Source organism: Phocoena sinus, chromosome 10 (genome assembly GCF_008692025.1).
Source record: "Phocoena sinus isolate mPhoSin1 chromosome 10, mPhoSin1.pri, whole genome shotgun sequence".
NCBI lineage: Eukaryota > Metazoa > Chordata > Mammalia > Artiodactyla > Phocoenidae > Phocoena > Phocoena sinus.
The window spans coordinates 14816190-14837362 of record NC_045772.1 but is presented as its reverse complement, the minus strand read 5'-3'; the positions used below and the strand labels follow the sequence as shown (position 1 = coordinate 14837362).

At 42.2% G+C, this 21173-nt stretch overlaps 1 protein-coding gene across 1 annotated transcript in view; it reads right to left on the bottom strand.

Annotated features, from left to right (window-relative positions):
* The window catches only part of BPIFC (BPI fold containing family C), a 44690-nt gene extending 32364 nt beyond the window's left edge, over positions 1-12326 (bottom strand). Inside the window, exons 1-5 of the mRNA XM_032645856.1 lie at positions 12218-12326; positions 9931-10025; positions 9123-9156; positions 3399-3522; positions 1614-1734 (exon numbers count right to left, since the gene is read on the bottom strand). Coding sequence (XP_032501747.1) covers positions 1614-1734; positions 3399-3522; positions 9123-9125 — 248 coding nt within the window. The 5' untranslated portion in view covers positions 9126-9156; positions 9931-10025; positions 12218-12326. The remainder of the gene's footprint in view (positions 1-1613; positions 1735-3398; positions 3523-9122; positions 9157-9930; positions 10026-12217) is intronic.
* Between the last annotated feature and the right edge of the window lie 8847 nt (positions 12327-21173).

Here is a 21173-nt window from a genome sequence, read left to right as displayed (position 1 = left end):
ATGTCTGTGTCTCTATTCCTGCCCTGAAAATAGGTTCATCTGTACAATTTTTCTTCAGAGCTTCTTATTTGTGAGACAAAAATGAACCCCTATTTCATCTAAGTCACACTAATTTTGTTATATTCGGCTGAACACTTTTCCTGGTTCGTACCATCACCCCTACATACCCCAGGGAGCTGAAAGATCTCTGCTTTAACCTATTTCTATTCTTGTTCCAAAACACCTGATGTTTGTCAAAGATGTTTATCAGTTACACCTCAAAGGAAACTCTACAGTCGTCCGCCCTGAATCAGTTCCAGCCTAAGTGCAAGAGCAGTGTCTGTGCCAAGGAAACATAGAAGTGCCCAAAAGTTGCCTTTGTCTCATCACCGTGCTAAGATCTCCGCCCAAAGAGGGGACTTGTACTTTGCTAGGCACAATGAGTGCCGGGCGCAAGGGACTGTGCATGTAGCACTGTTCCTGGAAATCTCTGCCCTTTTCCCCAGTTTCTGATGATGCAGTGGCCTCTTACCCCTTAAACATCTCCCACTTGCCTCCCATGGGGAGAAGGTGTCTTTAGAGCATGAGCTCTCCCTTCTCCATTCCTTGATCAACGAATACAGTTTCTGCTCTGCTTTGCCGAACCTTGTCTCATTCATCTGGTGTGAGAAGGACCCAGTTGGGGTCCACCCAATCTGAGAGGGTGGGTAACAATATAAATATAATCTCAAAACCCTTGGCTTGGGTGAGACAAGGATCTGGATCAATGTGGCAATTCCATTGTTCTTACACTGATGGTCTATGCTGTCACTAAGTATATCAGCCAATCCGTGTTCAGCAGCTTCAGTTTTATGAAGTATCTTCACATTTGTTACATCATCTCCTTTTTATTGTTTACTGATTCTGACATTTGATTTTATTGCTGTAACATGGTAGAAAAGATTATAGCTGCCACCAGAATTCTTCTTAGGAAGAGAAGTTTATTGGTGGGAAAATTACTTGGAAAAGTATTTAGGATGATCCTTTGGTACCCAGGAGTGGGCGGAACTGCTATGCATGGGCCCAGGGGAAGAAACTGACGTTGCTCCAGAGAAGGAGAGGAGGTCTAGATAGCAAGAGGGCAGAAAGCATGTGCCTTGCAGTCCACTCCTATGACCTCTGAAGTCTTGACTAAACTTTACAAAATAAGACAAGATGTAGTGAGAGCAGATTTGTTTGTGAGACTGATATTGAACTCTGCATCTAAGTTTATGGGGGTAGGGGTAGCAATGGAATGAACAAGAATTTCATTCAGAATTCTGGGGGCAAGGTGCCCACAGCCGACATCTGCATCGAATTAGAACTCTCATTTTAGGAATGAGGAGAGGGCACTGAGTCTCTGAGCAGGTGCGCCAGGTGCACACAACGAGTGTGCAGCAGAGATGTGACTTGGACCCACGCGTTCTGAGCCAAACACCACATGCCGGCTCCATGACCCCTTTTTCTTGGGTGATTTATCTGATAAGCCTTTCATCAAAGGTTGGTTAACTTCTACTCCATCCTGGTGTTACACCAGGACTCACGGTGGCATATCCACAACCCTGAGATTTTAAAGATTAATTTCACTGCTAAAAATGTTCTTCTCTTTTACTTACTTTATAAGCTTGTAGTTCATATAATCAATTTTCAGAAATTCAGGAGATTCAGAACCTTTTAAATCTGGGATGCTTCTTTCCTTGACCATTTGCTCAATCATCGCCACCCCAGCTTGAATGCCTGTGAAGCAACCAAAGAAAATGTTTATTGATAACAAAGATGATGATGGCATAATATCATTAAACACACAAGTTAAATTTATTAAGTAAGCCATGCTCTTAGATACTGAGAAAACAGGATTCTAACAAGGTGGTTATTATTGTCCCTACCTTGCAGAAGAAAACACTGGTCCTCAGAGAGGCTAGTGAAATTGTCCAAGAACCCAGAGCTAACAGCATGGGAGAATGTTAACACAGGACAGTGTTATAGGAAAAGTACAAAGTATCATCGTTATCCAATTTCACAGATGAAGAAACTGAGCCTCAAAGAGGTTAATTCTTGCCTAAGTCACACAGCTAAGAACTGGGGGAGCCAGTAGTCAAATCTGGGCAATTTGGCTCCAGAATCTATGCCTGATGGCCAGTTCCAGAAAGTTATTCTACATTGTCCTTTTTCCCTCCTAGGTTCTTTAAATTCAGGAATTTTGGAATGGAGGTCCATGCACTGTTGGGAACGCTTGAAGCCCCTGAAATTCTAATGAAAGATTGTGAGTGGGTCATGTGTATGTATCTATCCCATTTTTTAGGGGAAAATTTTCCAGGGTTCACATTTTATTTTTTTATTTGCAGTACGCGGGCCTCTCACTGCTGTGGCCTCTCCCGTTGTGGAGCACAGGCTCCGGACGCGCAGGCTCAGCGGCCACGGCTCACGGGCCTAGCCGCTCCGTGACATGTGGGATCCTCCCGGACCGGGGCACGAACCCGTGTCCCCTGCATTGGCAGGCAGACTCTCTACCACTGCGCCACAAGGGAAGCCCCAGGGTTCACATTTTAATCAGATTCTCAAAGGATCCCAGCACTCCAAAAAGGTTAGCAACCACTGCTTTTGTTTAATCCTGGAATAAACCCATCTTTATATAATAGCACCACAGAACACATTTCTCTGAGCTCGTGGAGAAACAGAGCCCTCTTCCACATTAAAGAGCTTGAGAAAAGTAACTTAGTAACGAAGAATGATCTTTTCATTTTTACCTTCTCAAGGAGGAAGTTTTGCTTATACCCCTTCCTTTACAGCTTAAGCTCACTTCCACTTATCCTATCCTTTTTGGAGATTAAGAAGAGCAGATTTTACCCTCTATAATACTGTGAATAATACTGTAATATGGAGATGTAAAGACAGAATGTAAAGGATGGAACGATGGAACCGAAGGCACTATCAGACAGCCTAGGTTTGAATCCCAACACTCACTTACTAGCTGTGTGACTCTGCAAGTTACAAAATCTCTCTGTCCTTCACTTTCCCCATCTGTAACGTGGGGCCATTAGCAACTGTGGAGGTGTCTGTTCACATATGTGAAAATAACAGTAGGTAATATTTGTTGGGCATTTGCTATTGTGAGATTCTGTTCCAAGTACTTTATATGCTCCAAGATGTTCATTGTGTATGCATGTGCGGGGGAGTGAGAGAGGGAAAGTATGAATCTGTGACTATGTTTGGATATGCCTATTGTTGAGGTGATTACTTTTTAGACAACACCTTTCCCCCAGCCATCTTAGTAGCTCTGGATCACCCCACTGTAGAGCTTGTCTCAGTCATGAGACAGACCAATCTGAGCTTCTGGATTTGGGTCACAGACTACACCTGGGAGGTGAGTACAGCCTGGCTTTTGAAAGCATCCAACTCACCATAGTCCAGAGCTCTCCGAGTAGCCCTCGCCTTGATTCCAGGGTAAATGGTCTGAGCGGATGAGATGTAGAGATTCCACAGGAGGAAACATCCCCAGAGGACTTGGACCATCTTTGTACACATCTGCAATTAGTCAACATTTATAGTCCTTTTATTATTCTTAACTTTTTCATTGGCCAATTCCATCTAGCATTTCTAGGCTTTCTCACTTTCATTGCTTACTTCCAGAACTTGCTCCATCCATCCATCCATCCATCCATCCATCCATCCATCCAGTAATCATTTATTGAACACACTGGAACGTATTCTAGGTTCTGAGGATGTAGAGATGACCTACGTGTGGCCCCTGACCTTTGCTTCCCACAAAATAGTGGGTGAATCAGACATACACACACAGATGATTGTAGCACAGTAAGATATAATGCAATGCAATACAAGAGCCTTACAAAAAATATAGCAATTTGGATATGCCTTGGGAAGGATAATGGGGGTGGGATGGGGGAATTCTTGAGTTTTAGAACAAATGAGTCAGTAGTTTGGAAAGGTGGCCTCAGTGGATGTGAGGCAACCACTTATCTGCTTAAAGATCCTTGATGACTCTCCTTGGCCCACAGGACAGACAGGTCTAAGCTCTTAGCGTGGCAATCAAGGCCGTTCACAACTGGCTCCAAACTTCTTCCAAGCTCCTATCTCTCCTCCTGTCTAAGTGGTAGTGTTCTGAGCTGGCCACACTGAGCTATTTGCTATTCTTCAATTTGTCGGTTCTCTCATGATTGAGGGCTTTTTTGATAACCCTCCCAATGTAAACACACATGCACATACATCTCTTTCTCTGTCTCTCTGCCTCTGGGTCACATACCCACATCTGTCTGGTGAATGCATCCTCCAGGGCCAGCTCCAATGTTCCCTCTGTGAAAGCTCCCCTTACCAGGCCATTCTGACACACGATGGACTTGGAGGCAGCCCCACCTCTTCCACCACTATCCCTCCAGCCACTACACCAGCCAGTATCACTTCATGTGGATGTTTACAACTGCCTCCTTACTGGTCTCTCAGGTTCCCTTGCCCCCTTCTGGCTGTTCTCCACACCAGAGTGGGCCTTGGAAAATGAAAGTCAGACCTCATCACCCAACCCCCTTTCCCGTTAAAACCCTCCAGTGGCTCCCCATCTTACTCAGCATAAAAGCCAAAGCCCTTCCATCAAATGCAAGGCCCTGCCCTGCCCACACCTCTACCTCCTCGATGACCTTCCTTAGCACACACGCCTGACTCACCTGGCCCCAGCCTCACCGGCTGACTTGATCTTTCCTATCACTCTAAGCAGCCTGTACCCCAGGTCTCTGCACTTATTGTGCCCTCTGCCTGACCGAGTCACCCTCCAGATAACCACATGGCTGGGCCTTTCACTTTCTTCAGGTATCTTGAGTGTTGTCTCAGTGAAGCCTTTCCTAACCACTCTATACGAAACACCCTCCCCCATGACCTCGATATTCCCCATGCTTCCCTTGCTTTACTTTTCTCCAAAGTACTTGTCATCACCTAGTATAGTCTACAGGTCTTATTTATTGTCTGTCTCTCCTACTGGAATTTTTAGGCTTCATGGTGAAGGACTTCATCACTTCAGCACCTTGAACAGCGACTGGCACACAGTAGGCAATGGGTAAATTTTTATTTTTAATATCTTTATGTTAGTATAATTTACTAACATAAATTACTTAATTACTATAAGATGTAGTATATACTACATCTTTTATGTAGTATAATTAATGGGTAAATATTGATTGATTGATTGAATGAATGAATGAATGTCTCTTCCTTGAAACCATGAAGTGGGCCAGGTATGCCTTCTGAGGTTCCACAGTACTCAGTGCAGTCCTTGATCTTAATATGTACCATCCTGCAATGTGATTGTCTTTACCTGTCTATCTTACTTCTATAACTCCAGAGTCTAGTACAATGCCTGGCACATAGTAGACACATGGAAAAACTTAATAAACATCTTCTCCAAGGAGAAAGGCCACATCTTATTCACTGTGATATTCCTAGAACTTGACACAGAGTAAGTGTTCAATGTATACTTATTGAATTAATGGACTTGATGAATTAATGTCACTCCATTTTCTTGATGAATGAAGCAGAGGTACCAACAGCAACAGTGACATAGGTTTCTTTTAACGAGACTCACAGCTGAGTGAGTAATACATTTACAGGCCTTGTTTCTAGTTCTGGGAGTTTACAAGCTGGGTGAGCTATCCTTACTGCATTCACACAGATACCCATGGAGTTAACACACAAACATGAAACAAATCAGGGAAGCATTTGTGGGTGTGGTCAGGGAAGAGGAAGCTGTAGGAGCTGTGCATTTAGACAGAGCGAGGAGTCAGGCCAGCTGGGCAGGGAAGGATGCATAGAGGGGCTGGGACTCAGGAGCAGTCTAGATGAAGGCAAAGGTCATTGTAAGAGGGGTGTGTGTGTGAGAGAGACACAGAGAGAGAGAGAGAGAGAGAGAGAGAGAGAGAGAGAGAGAGAGAGAGAGAGAGTGAGCGTCTGTGTTTGGCCAAGATAAGCAAGAAGTTTGATAAAGGGGTTTGTGTGTGCTCTCGGGTAAGGCCAGAGAGATAGGAAAGGGATAATGCAGATGAAGGGGTGTTCCAGAGAATTTATTTGAAAGGAGCAGAGCAGTCTGGTCAAGGGAGGGAGTGTCTGAGTACGGCTATTGCTAGCCTATCTTGCGCTTTTGTGTGAAATGAGAAAAGGTGTCCTCTGGAGATATACCAGCCTCTGGCACAAAGTGGGGCCAGAAGAAAGTGTTCTAGGAAAATCCCACACTAGTGTATCCAGCTTGGTGGGGAGAGAAAAGGAGGCTCCATTCATCCCTTGTGTTGGCATTTTGTCTAGCGCACAAGCTGCCCCACTCGTACAGTGGGCCTATGCTGAGACTGGTGAATGCTCATGAGGGCATTTTGCTAGATGGCCATGAGGTTGAGAATTAGGGTCTTGACGTGTCTGCTCTGTAGTTCATGAATCCATCTTCAGGTGTGAGAAGAGGCTGGCTCAGTCAACCTGTTTACATTTCTCACTTGATCTCCCAGGAGCCTCCTCCGTATAATCCCGCCCCCTGCCCATCCCTGTCCAGACAAGTCCCCAAACTCACCCCATGTTTCCTGACTAATATCCATGCTTATGCTGTTCCTTTTTACTCAGGGCTGCAGAAACCCTGTGCATCCTTAAGGTCCATTGTAACCATAGCCTTCTTTCTGAAGCCATTTCTGACTTCCCTAAGCTAATCTCATTTCCTTCTGAACCATCAGTCAAAATATATATTTATTCACACGTCTATGTTTATTTTTTACTTATTGTCAGTCTCCCCTACCAGAATGTAAGTGCCATGAGGGCAAAGGACTCATCAGGTTTGGAGGTTTTAGAGCCTGGCTTGTTTGGTGTCTTGGACACAGTGAGTGATTGATAAGTCCTGGTAGAAGGAATCAATGAATCATAAGTAAAGGAATAGCCCTCATTTCACTCTACATTATATTATGGTTCTTTGCAGAGGTGGTTAACAAAGCACTTATGCACTAGCAGAGCACATTTACCCGTCAGAACAGATGTTGGCCACAGTTCTGGAGCAGGATCAGAGAGGTTAGGTACCGGATCGTGGGCAGCACAGAGGAAGTCTTGGAGGGGTGGCCAGTGTGGCTGGCCTATGCTGGGGGCTGGGGTGGGGGACTCTGAGTAGTGACTACTTACTATTAGATACTGAGGTCTTTCAATATTTTAAAACTGCTATGGCCTTATGCATTCAGTGTGATGTCTCAGCTCTATGGAGTTGGTTTGGGTAATAAAGGACAGTCTACAGGAAGAAGCTGGGCAGCGTCAGGGTGAAGACAACACTGAGGAATGAGAGTGAGAGCTGAGGGGAAGGAATTCCAGTAGGAGAGGAGGGTCTCTGATCAAGCAATGAGTAATCTGAGGGCTGGAGGAAATGTGAGGCGTGGGATAAACAAGCGTGAAGTCCTCCACATTCTGGGAGGCAGGGTGAGATCAACAACACTTTATACTCAGAACGGATGCAGAAGTTAGGTCCAGTTGCCATGTGTTCTAGGCCTTCCTTGATCCTTTAGTTGTCCTGGGAGTGGTCCAGGGTCCTTGAGAGGGGGATAGGTGGAGATGGATGGGATTGTGGGAGTGAGAGGAACACTCCTGGGGCTTAGATTAGTGGCTATTTACCAACTGGTATAGAAGTATTTCCACGTTTTAACAAATGGTGAGCCATACTGATGTGTAGTCATGCTAATATCACTGTAGGCAAAGAATTGTAAATGGATGTGTCCTGCCTAGGCAGGCATAAGAGAGAAATTTTTTATTGAAGTATAGTTGATTTACCATATTGTGTTAGTTTCAGGTGTACAGCAAAGCGATTCAGTTTATATATATATATATATATATATATATATATATATATATATATATGATTATTTTCCATTATAGGTTATCACAAGAGGGAGATTTTTTAAAAGAGGAAAATATTTTCAGAGTAGTGGAAGGCAATGGGAAAGAATGTTAGACCAAAAAGTCTATATCCATTAGACCGTATGCAAAGTAAGGTAGAAATTATGTCTCTGCCTGGCATATATCAATAAATATTTGCTAACGGACCAACCGACTGGCTTACAAGATTCTGGTGAACTAAGGAAGGTTCTAGAAAATGTTGAAAGAAATGAGAAAATCAAACCATCATATAAATAGCTCTCCATTTCTACAGTGAAAAAGCACAATAAACCAAAGCAGAGGTATTACTTGTGAATGGAAGAACAATTAAAATAATAAGTTTGTCTTTCTTCACCATTCACAAAACTCACGACAATACTATCATCCTCCCCCCATTTTAGACATGTGGACACAGAAGCTTAGAGAGTCCAAATGACCTGTCCAAGATCACATAATAAGTCAGACTCTTGGGAATCAAACCTGTTCTTTCGGCTCTTAATTCTAGTGTTTATGGTTTTCTTTCATTTAATGACTTGATAGTGCTAGATTTTTCATTTTAATCTGGGAATTTTAAATAGGAGTTGCTTGATGCCATCTTATATGTGGAAAAACTCATTAAGCATCTGGAAAATTTCAAGCATCAAAGTACAAATCCCTTTGTATTTTCTTGGGTACGAATGGAGTTTTAAATTCCCTTCCAGCAGCGAAAAACCTGTTTTCACTTCTTGGTTAAAAGAAGTTTCTGAAGTGGTCTGCTTTGATGGAGATCCAGGAACTCAAAACTGTACACAGAAAACACATATTTTTCCTCTAGAAATTTTATGAGTGAATAAAATTACTGGGCTCTAAAGGGACGGATTGTATGTAACTTTCAGTTGAATTGTTTGGGTAGGATGATAATTTATGGGCAGGGGAGGAATAGAAACTTGTCAAGCCAGGAGATGACTCCTAAAAGGTTAGGTAATTTGGCGGACAAGTAAGGGCAGGGTAAGTTGCCTGTTAAAAGAAGGAATCCAAGATGATTTAAAAACCTGCTAGCAAGTTACCTATTTCGTTGCTTCTGAGGAATTGCTTCTTTCCAATATTCGAAACCTCAGAAGTCACTGCATTGCCATACCAATGTTCAGAAAGAATAACACTTGTAAATTACTTGGCTCTTACTTGAGCCATTTTGATGACCGGAAATAAGAACACTCAAGTACAACTCAGAAGATTGCTGAGACAGATCAACTTACCATTACCACTCATGAAGGAAAGCTTTGACAGACTCTGGAAAAATTAAAAAGGACTGATGAATGAATGAAATGTAGCCTTTAAAATAGAGGCAAAGTTTGAGAAATTAAATTCAATTGGTTTAAAGAAGCCTAGTCTATAAGAATATTCCAACCTAACAGTTAAGACAAATAATAGCATTGGTTAAATGTCTATATCAACAGGTATGGAATATGGGCAGAACTGGAGAATATTTCAAGGGATTCAGCATACACATCTGATGTTATACCGAGATCTCTAATGACAAGGGCCTTGAAAATTTACACCAAGTCTTCCCTCACCCCCCAAACTCTATACTTAACACAAACAAGTTAAACAATTCAGGCAGATGGGAAGGTCCTTTGCTTGGCAGGATCTAGGTCACTGATATGGTTTAAGACCTGGTCCCAAAGCACAGAGATCACAGCGGTTCCTTAATCTGAACCACACCAGTTGAGAGACAAGTGTGAATTTTCTGTGCTGGGTGCCCCACTGGAATGGAGGCAAAAATAAGTCCAGACTACTGAGCAACACTTTTAACACTGCTGAAGGATGCAAAACTAAACATGTAGTCCAAACCAACTCTTGTTTCTTTCTTAGAGCTGTTAGTCTTCTGTGTGAGTGACATAAAAAAGAAAACAGAAAAACCTAGGCAGACAAAAATAATTCAGGATACGTGACAGGGGGCTGTTCAAGGTGTCCTACCAGATCTGGGTCATCTCCAGCAACAAGGTAATTCCCGTTGGGAGACTGTGCACTGGCAGAAACCTGAAGTTTGTTCATGATTCTTACCTCAAGCAGAGGAAGTATCCAAAGCCGGGGAGCACCTTTGATTCCCTCTGCCTTTGAAGTCGATGTACTTTCCACTTGAGGCTTGAACTCAGCTGCTGCAAAGACAAGATAATTAAGTCTAAATCATCTAGGGGTGGGTTTTTTAAAAAAGCCTCTTTCAAAATGTGACACATAATTGCTTCACTTCAATTACCCAATGACTTGAATGAACACTTCAGTCTCTACCTAGATGAGAAAACAATGCCACCTATGCAATAATTATCTCTCTAACACACATACACACACACACACACACACAGACACACACACACACATACACACACACAAACTTGTGAAATTTTTATGGCTACTTCACCAGAATGCTTAAGTTAAGAATTCCAGTGTATTGAAAAAGTTGTTAAATTGTATTGAATTGGAAAAGGAAGAACTTTCCTTTCTGGGATAGGAAGTCAGTTCCCCTCGGTCAGGGTGCCTGCAGTTGGTGGTGCCACTACTGCCCAAAATACCTTTTGGATTTTTGGTGGATCAGATTCATTCTGAAAGCATGAGGCTTAATAGCCATGCCGACCTAGATACCATCTTTATCTTTCAGGGTAGGACCAGAGATGGCATTTCTAAGTGTCTGCTCCTTTTCAGGTTATTAATGACTTCCTCTCCCAGAATTCCTTTGAAAGCAGTTTAGGTGGGTTCATCAACTATTATGGAACTTGATGTCTTTAGTCTCTAAATGCCATCCCCACTCCCATCCCCCATGTTTTAGTCATTGAACTTTAGATGGCCAGGGATCTGATTACATGAAGTATCTAAGGTCTTAAATTTACAATTTAAGATAGGGTGATCAACTTCCTGGTTTTCCCAGGATGTAGGATTTTCGGTACTAAAACCAGGAGAGTTCAGGGAAACTAGGTAGAACAGCAGGTATGTTTGCTTGACATTGTCCATACTTCAGACAGCTTTTCAGGTTTCTCATCTAGCGTACCTCCAGTTATATATACCTGTTTAACCTCAGTTTTCTTAAGGGTAAAGTGGGGATAAAATTAGTATCTACCTTGATAGGTGCTGGTGGAAAAAAGAAACAGATAACTGTCTTAGTCTGTTTGGGCTGCTATCAAACTATCACAGGCCAGTCTAAACTAAGCTAAATGTATAAGCTAAGATGACATAGCTTATATATAACAGATTTATTGCTCACTGTTCTGGAAGCTGGGAAGTCCAAGATCAAGGAGCCAGCATGGTCACATCTTGGTTAGGACCCTCGTCCTGATTCATAGCCAGATCCACTGGCTGTGTCCTCACATAGTGGAAGGAGCTAGGGGTCTCTCTGGGGCCTCTTTTACAAGGCATTAATCCCCCAAACCCCACCTACTAATACCATCACCTTTGGGGTTAAGATTTCAGCATATGAATTTTGAAGGGACACAAACATTCAGACCATAACAATAACCTAGGAGAATGTGCTTTTAAACTGTAAAGTGCTATAAAACCTTTATTCATTAGTATGTGGCCATATCAATGGTGACAGGAGCCTGAAGACACTCTCCTCATAGAATCATTTATTGTCAGTCATCTCAGTCATCATAGATTAATTCATTCATTAAATCCACAAATACTGGGCACCTACTAAGTACAAGTTCCTCTTCAGTAAAAAAGACAGAATTCATATCCACATGGAGTTTATCTTCTAGCAGATGGAGATATAAAATAAACAAACAACAAGACAAACCAAAATGTGTAGATTGTCACGTGCTATGAAGGAAATAAGGGAATGTAGTTGATGGGGTGGTCTTGTAATTGGTAGGGTGATGTAACTGGGGGAGAAGTGCTTCTTCTGTTAGGATGGGCCGGGAAGGCTTCTCTGAGGAGGTATATCTGAGCATTAGAAGCCAGGCAGGCAAAGCCCTGAAGGGAATAGGGTGGAGGGAACAGCAAAGGTGGGCCAGTGTGTCTGGAATGTAGCAAGAGCAGAAATAACGATATTAGACGTCTAAATGGCTGCGTCAGGTGGGTAGTTGGAGTTCCCGGGAGAGGTCAGCTGGAAATATGAATTTCCAAGTCATCATGCTAGAGGTGGAATTAAAGCCACAGAAGTGGTGAGATCATCTGAGGCAGTTTCCCGTGGTGCTTGTGCTACAGGAGGGGTGCGGGATAATTTCAGGTGATACACAGACAAACACTTGATGTTGTATTGTGATTATTTTTAATGTATTAGAAAAAAAACACCCCAGAACCAGACATGGAAGAAGATGAATGACATGACACAGCACATGGAAAAAAATTCGTAAAGTACCTCTAAATATTTCTGTCTTTTCCTCTGAGTCTTCCTTGGGCGGCAGCATCACCTTCTCCCCTCTTCTCTCCCTCTTCTGTCTCTCTGTCTCTGTCTCATCTCTCCTCCCCAGAGCAGCTTCTTACCTCTACCTTCCTCCCCTGCTCCCCTACTTCTCTCCCACCCCCTTTTCTTTTCTCGGTCAGAAATAGCTCTTGCCCAGCCTCCTGTTTCCATCTCATACTCATTAACTAGCTGCGTAAGAATCTGCTCGACTTAAAAGGATGCTGAAAATTGTAAAATAACAGTATTTTTTTCTGATGTAAATATTAATTTTTCTTTTTGGCACAAAAGGCCTGAAAGTCCAACCACATCTTGGTGAAAACCCGTCATTGGTGTGTAACTTAGGACTTTGGGCACAGGATTTCAGGAGAAATCTTGGGAAGGGTGGCCTGGATGAAGGAGAGGGGAGAGGGTTTAAAATGGTGGGGGAACCCTATCCTGCAGTCCTTGAGAGCTCTGGCCTCACATGGACCTGCCCTGCTCACCCCAACTCTGAGATCTTGGGCAATTTACTTCTTTCCTTTGAGTTTCAGAGAACCTTCTGTAAAAGAGGGAATCACATTTACTTTGAAGAGTCATTATAAAAATTAAACTAAGTGAACTAGCACATGTTAAATTTTTCCTACAGTGTCAATAAATTAGATGCATTATTACTTGTATTTCCCCATTACTATTTTCAATTAATAATTTAAAAGATATTTTAAACAACTTTTAAAGAAATGTACAAAGTTTAATTTTCATGATATTTACTTTTTACATTTACCTTCTATTTGGAAATTAACAAAAGTTTTCCCTTTATATAGCTTTTCCTTTCAAACAAATTTACATACACTTTAAGATTTGGGTTGACTTATGGGAAAAAATAAATAATTAGTACAGCTCATGTGGGACACGGGATAATTTTGGGAAAAGGTGCTCAAATTGAAGTTTAAGAAACAAAGATAGAAGAAGAGATTACAGCTGGTCTGTTTTATTTTATTTGAAAGGGGTCTTAGAAATCAACTCAAGCCTTACTTTCTGTTCAAGGAATTGTTTTCAAGTAAATTTGTCAAATTTGTCATTAAAAACAACAAAAGCTGGGCTTCCCTGGTGGCGCAGTGGTTGAGAGTCCCCCTGCCGATGCAGGGGACACGGGTTCGTGACCTTGTCCGGGAGGATACCACATGCCGCGGGGCAGCTGGGCCCGTGAGCCATGGCCGCTGAGCCTGCGCGTCCGGAACCTGTGCTCCGCAACGGGAGAGGCCGCAACAGTGAGAGGCCCGCATACAGCAAAAAAAAAAAAAAAAAAAAAAAAAGCCAGCAGCACTATATCCAGTTGCGTTATTTATTTTAGTTTTAGTTTTTCAGATTTAATTAAAGATTTGCTGGGAACTCCTACTTATCCAGCCTACTCACGATGATAATCTAGAATGCAAGCTTAATTATTTCACTTATTAACGGCTGACAGTACATTAGTCTCTGCAGATCAAGGGGTACCTTTAATTAATACTCCAAAAGAAAAATTATAATCAACTAGCTAGAATCTTCATTAAAGAAAGATACAGGAATGGAGCATCCTAGTTCTTGGTTTCTAGAATGTCTGGGCTATTCCTGTATAGAAAGAAGCTATCTGAATATAAGACTTTTTCTGAGCTTGGAAACAAATTGTTATTCTTTGTGGGAGACAAAAGTGTGAGGGAACAGGGATTCTGTGTATATGAGGGGATGGGCCAGATAAAGCAGTTTTAGGGCAAAAGATACTGTGAGTTCCCATCCCTCACCATCCCCTAACATTTTGTGTTGATGAAATCTGGTTAAAAGGAAACCCTGAAGAGGGATATAACAGGTAGAGAAAAATAAGAGCTAACATTTATTGAGTGTTTGTTATGCTCTGGGCATCATCTGTATTTGAACTCATTAAATCCCCACCAAGACTGTTCGAGGTAATAATATTATTTCCATTTTATAGATGAGGAAACTGAGAGGTTAAGTAATTTTGCCTAAGTTTAGGCATCACAGCTAGTTTGTGGAGCCAGGATTCAGGACCCAGGTGCTCCATTTCTGGGAGTCTAGGACCCACTATCGTTAAGATTACTTTTATGGTTAAGATTACTTTTATGGTTAAGTTACTTCTGGGAGGCTCTTAACCACTATGCTAAGCTGCCTTTTTTAGGAAGGTCACAAAAGGGCAACCCACAGTCTAGGGGATGTGGAAGGTGAGGAGAGAGAAGGATGCTGTTGCTAGGCAACACATCTGGTTTTCTGAGCTGCTAATTGAATCTGAGTAACATAGATATATGTGTTTGTTTGAAATTGCTAGTTTATTACTGACCAGAGGAAACTGCCTGGAATTAGTGTAGCTCTTGAGAGAGAGGAGTGATTCTACAGTTCGCTCTGGAAGGGCTGGGGGGACATCCGGCAGAATCACCCTATTGCCTGGCAGCATTTCTCCCTCTCTTCCCAGCTCGGTCCCAGGCCATACGTCCCTGATGTCTGTGTGATGACGTTTCTGGGTGGGCACTGATGACTGACTCAGACCATGGCCTCTCCCACCAATCACACTCTGGAATGGTTTATGGCAGTGACTCCCTCCTGGTTTTGAAAAATAAACAACCCCACTTACCCACTGAACCTTCACTTATTGTTGGTTATTTAAAAGCGAGTTACTTTTTATTTTTTGCAGTTCAAAGTGAATTTAAATTCATGCTAAAATTTAAAGGTACTTTCATATAACTTTTATGAGACATGAGAAATCTTGTGGAAGCAAGATAGTGTGATACATCTCTGAAATGTCTGAGAATCACTGGTGTGAGCCCGATTCCACTAGACAAGGATTTCTCTACCTTGGCACTATTGACATTTTGGTCATATCATTCTTTGACTTAGGGGGCTGTCCTGTGTATTGTAGGATGTTTAGCAGCATCCCTGGTCTATACCCTGATGTTAGCACCACTCCCTCTTACCTGAATGGTAACAAAAATGTCTCCAGATTATGCCAAATATCCCTTGATGGGCCTTCACTGAGAACCGAGAAAGTAAAGTATATTATTCTATCTAGCTCTTGCAGTAGAAAATGTCACTCCTCTTAAGGATCAGGTTCTAGTATTCCTAATAACACTTTTGTTAATTACCCAATAAATATGTGAATAACATTCTCTTGGTAAAAGACTCAAACAATACTGAAGTTTACAGATCAAACTGTGGAAATCCTTAATGTCCCCCACCCACTTTGTCCCTATCTCCTGTGTGCCTCCTCTTAGTTTGCTTTCCAAGGACATTTTTATTTCTTTCTTTCAATACATTCCAGACATCTTCATTTGGTCCATGGATAGAGCCTTAATCATTTCAACAACTACTGCAGATGTTTTTTTCTAACTTGTATGGCTCTAATTTCAACTCACAACATTTTTAAAAGCCCATTTCAATTTCTCACCAAGCACAGCTACCTCAAAAGTCTTTTCTAAGTGTTAGAAAAACGCAGAACAACCACGGCAAGAACACATGGCATAAACCAGTGGTTCCCAAAGTGTGGTTTCATAGTAGCATCATCTGGAAACCATTAGAAATGCAAATTCTCAAGCTCCTGTCCAGACTTGCTAAATTAGAAACTCTGGAGATGGGATTCAGCAACCCATGTTTTAAAAAGCCCTCCAGGTAATTCTGAGACACCCTAAAGGGCAAGAACTATTGGTATGTCGATTAAAGCTCAAGATTCAAGAAAATGGATTGGATTTGTAAGAAAACATCGAAACTAAGGCCAACCTGACTTTCTCTGGTAGAGACAGAATGAGGATCTTACTTTTCCAAACAGATATATGACGAACTCAGAGATAAGCATGGATATCTTTCTGTCATTCTGAATCTTGCTTAACCAGCCCTCACATTGGAGCTGGGGGTCGAGTGTTGTTGAAGATGGATAAGACCTGCCTTTTCCTCTTGAGAAACTCGTAACCTAGGATTGGAGAAAGTCTGGTGCACAAATAATTGCACTGTGATGGGACGGTTAACATTGAAAAGGATGTTCCGAGTGCTCTCAGAGCAAAAGGAAGGAGCAACACACTCTGCTTAAAAGAAGGAGAGGAAAGGTTTCCAGGTAGAAGGGTCAGCACGTGTAAAAGCACAGGGGCAAACTGACTTGGTGCAAGAGGATATAAAGGGGGGGAGGAGAGGCTTTTGGGAGTAGTGCAGTGTGAGTAGTCTTCAGGGATCATTGGGCAGATTGAAGAAAGCGGTTTCTAGCTAGATGATAAAGGGTTTTTGTCACGCACCGAAATTTGATTTACATTCAGAAAACTAACAGAAACTCAACAATGAGAAAACAAACAGCCTAATTAAAAGTGGGCAGAAGATCTGAACAGATACCTCACCAGAGAAGATATATAGATGGCATATAAGCATATGAAAAGATGCTTGGCATTGCCATTAGAAATTGCAAATTAAAACAATGACATACAACTTATACACCTCTGAGAATGGCTAATTTTTAAAAAAAAAAAAACTGACAATACAAACTGATGGTGAGGATACAAAGCAGTAGGAGCTCTCATTCATTGCTGATGGGAATGAAAAATGTTTTCCGCTTTGGAAAAGTCTGGTACTTTCTTACAAAACTAAATCTAGTCTTACCATATGACATAGCAGTAGTATTCCTAGGTGTTTATCCTACTGATATGAAAACTTAGGTCCACATAAAAACCTGCACAAAAAAAAAAAAAAGAAAAAAAAAAAAAAAGCCTGCACAAACACAAATGTTTCTAGCAGCTTTATACATAATTGCCCCCAAATGGAAGCAACCTTCAATAGGTGAATGAATAAACTGTGGTACATCCATACAGTGGAATGCTATCCGGCATTAAAAAGAAATGAGCTATGGGGCTTCCCTGGTGGCGCAGTGGTTGGGAGTCCGCCTGCCGATGCAGGGGACGCGGGTTCGTGCCCCGGTCCGGGAAGACCCCACATGCCGCGGAGCGGCTGGGCCCGTGAGCCATGGCCGCTGGGCCTGCACGTCCGGAGCCTGTGCTCCGCAACGGGAGAGGCCACAGTGGTGAGAGGCCCGCGTACCGCAAAAGAAACAAAAAAACAAAACAACAAAAAAAGAGATGAGCTATGAAGCCACAAAAAGACATGGATTAATTTTACATGCATATTGCTAAGTGAAAGAAGCATGTCATGAAGCCATAAAATGCTACATACATAATTGATTCCAATTATATGATATTCTGGAAAAAGCAAAACTCAAGAGATGGTAAAGAGGTCAGTGATTTCCAGGGGTTGGTGGTGGTAGAGGAGGTTGAAGCACAAACAGTTTTTTAGGTTGCTGAAAGTATTCTGTCTGGTATCATAATGGTGAAACAAGATATTAAGCGTTTGTTGAAACCCATAGAACTTTACAGATCAAAGAGTAAACCTTAATATATGTAAAAAATGTATGTGTTAAAAAAATCACTTAGGAGATTGAGGGATCCAGGATGGTATGCAGAATGTGACAAAAGAATCTAAATGTAGTACAAATGTGCAAAACAACTTAGCTGAAGGGGGTGGGGGGATAAGGTACGGACCTACGTGACTTAAGGAGTGAATGGAGTCTGTAGGACTAAAGGCAACAGGAACTGTTGTTTTAGCACTGTACCCTAGTTAATAACGTCGTTTCCCACAGGGGTATGGGTTCACAATTCTGAAACCACTATACCTGTCCACTGGAATTGAACAATTAAGTAAATGGATGGTAGATGGTGGAGGCCAGAGGTTACAGATGAGCAAGGGAGGAGGCCAGAACTGATCCATGTGGTAATGGATTAGAGTTGAAGACATCAGAATGAACTCATGCTTAGCTTAATACAGACCTAGACAGTTACGTATAGAAACAGTATACACCTGTATGTATCTCCTTGCTCTGTCAGCTGAGAAGGGCTAGAAGCAACGCCACCCCAATAGCAACAGGACACACCTCGCCCCAGATCTTGGCTTCTAATACCATTTTCCAATAAAAAGGAACTAGGGTTCCTTGGGAAAATGGCTGATTCTGGGTTTGGCACAGTATATACACAAAATGATCCTGGAGCATCTTATAGTGCCAGGAAGAAAATGCTCAAAAACGGAACAAAACAAATGAAAAAAAAATCCTCAATGATGTTAAATAGCCAACTGCAAGACCTCCCCATGGCCAAAGCTAGAACAATCTGGCAACAAAATAAATGCAGTAGTGTTGGACTATAAGCCAAAGTATAAAATAAATATGTCTAAATTGATATAAATAAATGACTGTATTAAATAGAGAATAGACAAATCTGTGTAGAAATTAAAATGACTTATATACTCAGCCCCTAAAGAGGTAGGGTATAACTCCCACTCTTTAAGTGTGGGCTGCATGTAGTGATTCTCATCCAAAGCGTACAATATAAAAAGGACAAAAAAGGAGTAACTTTACAGTGGAGATGCCAAGTGATCTGGGTTAACATCAAATGTGAGGAGTCATCCTGACAGCATGCACTATTGCTATGATGTGATGACAACGGTGCTTTGCTCACTGGTCTTCTTCTCAGAAGCACATTACCTCAGTCGTGATATTTTCATGAGAAAATATCAGACAAATCGCAATTGAGGGACACTATATAAAATACCTGACAAGTACTCCTCGAAACTGTCAAGGTCATAAAAAACAAGGAAAGTCTAAGAAACTGTCACAACCAAGAGGAGCCTAGGAGACATGACTACTAAATGTAATGTGACATCCTGGATGGGATCCTGGAACAGAAAGAGGACGTTAGGGAAAACCCGAGAAAATCTCAATAAAGTATGAATTTCAGTTAATAAAGATATCTATATTAATCCATTGATAGTGACAAATGTGTTATACTAATCTAAGACGTTAATAATAGGGAAAATTGGGTATGTGGTATATAAGTCTTCACAATAATTCTGTAAGTCTAAAACTGTTCTAAAATAAAACACTTATTAAAAAAACCCTAGAATATAAAAAAAGCATGTATATATGTGTATAACTCAGTCGCTTTGCTGTGCAGCAGAGATGGCACACTAAATCAATTACACTTCAATTAAAAAAAAGCCTGCGGAGAACCAATGAATGGATTCCCAAGGAAGAGTGACGTCACCCCTGTGTACTATTCTATGAAATGGTTGATTTAAAAAAAAAGAGGGCTTCCCTGGTGGCGCAAAAAAGAAAAAAAATAATAAATTTCTGAACTCTCTGAAAGTCGCAGTGCCTGTTGCTTGCAGACATTAAGGTGACATCCTGCAAAAGAGAAAAACACATTCTCATGGAGGGAGACAGTTGAGAGAAGGGGTATATAACATTCTCACGGACCTTTGAGGTTTTTGGTTTTTTTTTTGCGGTACGCTGGCCTCTCACTGTTGAGGGCTCTCCCGTTGTGGAGCACAGGCTCCGGACACGCAGGCTCAGCGGCCATGGCTCACGGGCCCAGTCGCTCCGCGGCATGTGGGATCTTCCCGGACCGGGGCATGAACCCATGTCCCCTGCATCAGCAGGCGGACTCTCAACCACTGCGCCACCAGGGAAGGCCACCTTTGAGGTGTTGAAGGACTGTCCTCCAGAGTACCTTGAATCTTGGCTGTGCCTTGGAGATGCTCTGGTTCTCTTCCAGGACCCTCCTTCACTCCTGCGGTTGGATTGCTTCCTCCATCCTAGTGGTTACACTCTATTGGGCAAAGGATTGAGATGAAGATCCCAGGTGGATTAGTTTTCTATTGTTGTCCTAACAAATTACCACAGGCTTAGTAGTTTGGAACAAAAACCAAAAGGTATTATCTCACTGAATCTTTACAGAATACTCGCCTGATAATATTAGTTTTTACTATTTCATTTTTACAGGTTTATGTAATACTAAGAGGTAGACCGTGGTAGATGGTCTCTAAAGATGGACACCATATTAGCCTTGCACTACTTCCTCCAAGAATATTATTTCTAAGAGAAATAAACTTATATCTTGCTTAGGTCACTGTTATGTCAGATCTCTGTTCGAGTAGCTAAAGCTATATCCTGACACAGCCTCCAAATATAGCCATTTTCCAGGTTCTGTGATTTCTGTCTCTGAACCATCTTCCCTGCCCATCCCATTGTCTCCATTCCCACTGTCATGCCACCAGTTCCTTCTTCTCTCAGTTACCAAGAGAGCCTCCTAACTGGGCTGGTCTCTGGTCTCATGGTTTTCAAGGCAATTCTCCTCCTAGGGGATAGGGGATATTTGGCAAAGTCTGGAGACATCTTTGGTTCTCACAACCAAAGGTGTGGTTATACTGGCGTTTTGCTGATAGACATCGGGGATGGTGCTAAATATCCTACAAGGCACGGAACAGTTCTCCACAGCAAAGGCTTGTGAGGCCCAAACGTCAACAGTGCTGAGGTTGAGAAATCCTGACCTAATACATCTCCTGTATTCTACCATGACAGACTCACACTTCAGATCGGACCCGTGCCCCTTGTGGTACACACCTGTCAGACTCACGGCTCCTATCATCCTGTGTGCAGCCTTCCTACATTTGGGGAAATCCGACTATTATAAGTCTCACTTCTTCAAGGAAAGAGTTCAGACCTGAAATTCCAGCCTCCTTTGCAGCCAGGTCTCAGTTTCTTCCCTCAATCAGATGCAGCCCATGAGCCTTTGATTTAGAAGTGAGCAAGGTAAGGAAACAGGCTCTTTTGGACGCTTGGCATTTTGTTGGTGTAAAAACATGTGGCATTTGAAGGTGGCCGCCATTCCTCAGCGGTTCCTGGCAGCGGTGACAGCAGCTTCCTCCAGGGTGGGGTAGGGCGGCAGCAGCAATCCCAGTCATGAGAGTTTCCTCATCAGGCCAGTTCTTCAGCGTGGTTCTGAGCGTCATTCCTGGAAGCTTAACTTGGAGTCACTTCCCCAGAATCCCCGAGCTATCCGGTTTCCTTTTAATGTGTTCTTCCTCT